This window comes from Fulmarus glacialis, unplaced genomic scaffold, assembly GCF_000690835.1.
Source record: "Fulmarus glacialis isolate BGI_N327 unplaced genomic scaffold, ASM69083v1 scaffold40147, whole genome shotgun sequence".
Taxonomy (NCBI): Eukaryota; Metazoa; Chordata; class Aves; order Procellariiformes; family Procellariidae; genus Fulmarus; species Fulmarus glacialis.
In genome coordinates this window covers 1-1,420 of record NW_009223252.1, presented here as the reverse complement: position 1 = coordinate 1,420, position 1,420 = coordinate 1, and the positions used below count along the sequence as shown (strand labels likewise).

The window sequence follows — 1,420 nt, the reverse complement described above, 5'->3', positions numbered from 1 at the left end:
GGCGACGTCTTGCTGGATGAGACTCTCCGACACATCAAGGCCACGGAGTCTGCGGAAACAGTGCAGACCTGGATAGAGCTGCTCACGGGTAGGGCCAGTTAGAGACGCCATCTCCTCAGCCCCTCTTGGGGCCCATCCCTGCCGCCTGCCCCCTCTCCTTCGGCTTGGCCATCCCCTCGCTTCTCTGGACTTTGGCAGAATACTGCCAGCAGAACAGGGGAAAGCTGAATGTGGGGGCAGGGAACAGTTTTCCGGGTCTTTTTTGTTGGGAGCTCGGTGAAAGACTTGCTCCCTATTGCCTCTTTTTTCATGATGAGTCTTCACTGAGTCTGGGATCCAAGTTCTTGGGTAGAAGAGGCTTTCCAAAGGGATCTGCCCCAGGCTGCTGTGGCCGCTGGGAGCTTTGCCAGCTTGGCCTGATGGGAGAAGCGGGTCAGAGTCAGGCCAAGAGGAGGAAAGAGGGTTCCTGCGGCAGGGACTGGTGTCCATGCAAGCACAGAAGTCCCTGGGCTGGAAGCAGCCTGGGCGCTGGGGTTGGGTGGCAAAGCCATCGCTGCCCCGGCATTGAACGGGGTCTCCTCTCCTGCAGGGGAGACCTGGAACCCCTTCAAGCTGCAGTACCAGCTGAAGAACGTGCGTGAGCGCATCGCCAAGGCGCTGGTGGAGAAGGGCATCCTCACCACGGAGAAGCAGAACTTCCTGCTCTTCGACATGACCACCCACCCCATCAGCAACGCCACCGAGAAGCAGCGCTTGGTGAAGAAGCTCCAGGAGAGCATGCTAGAGCGGTGGGTGAATGACCCCCACCGCATGGACCGCAGGACTCTGGCTCTCCTGGTGCTGGCCCATTCCTCAGACGTGCTGGAGAACGTTTTCGCCAGCCTGGCAGACGACAAGTACGATGTGGCAATGAACAGGACCAAGGACCTCCTCGATATGGACCCCGAGGTGGAAGCAGCCAAAGCCAGGGGCGCAGAGATGATCTGGGCCGTCCTGGCAGCCTTCAATAAGTCCTAAAAAGCCCCCAAACCAGGTTGGGGAGCCTCACCTCCTCGATGCGAGGCCAGGGGTGTTGGGCACGGAGTTCCTGCAGCAGCGGGTGGGCTCAGCTCGGGGAGACCGGCGGGGTTTCGCTCTCCCCCCTGGGCAAGGGTGGGAGGGCGAGAGCCCACCCCCGTGGGTAGGTCGCCCCCTCCTCCAACCGGCGCCTCCGGGGAGAGGTAGCGGCGGTTCTTCGCTTCCCTTTCAGTGCTCCTTGCCCGTGGGCTTCCTTCTCGGGCCAGTGCAGCGCTAGGCGGTGGCAGAGCCCAGCCCTGCGTGCAGGTCCCAAGCTGCTCAGACGGGCCGAACCCCGGCAGAAACAGGGCTGCGGAGCAGCCTGCGCTCCCTGCGCGCTCCCGGTGTGCTGGCTTGTCCGGCC

At 62.5% G+C, this 1,420-nt stretch overlaps 1 protein-coding gene across 1 annotated transcript; it reads left to right on the top strand.

Moving 5' to 3' along the window:
- Positions 1-3: 3 nt before the first annotated feature.
- On the top strand, positions 4-1,017 carry LOC104069574 (Golgi phosphoprotein 3-like; the record flags this gene model as incomplete). Its single annotated transcript, XM_009581748.1, has 2 exons — positions 4-88; positions 590-1,017. Coding segments are annotated over 2 exons (513 nt in total), but the record flags the coding sequence as incomplete, so codon positions are not given.
- Positions 1,018-1,420: the final 403 nt, after the last annotated feature.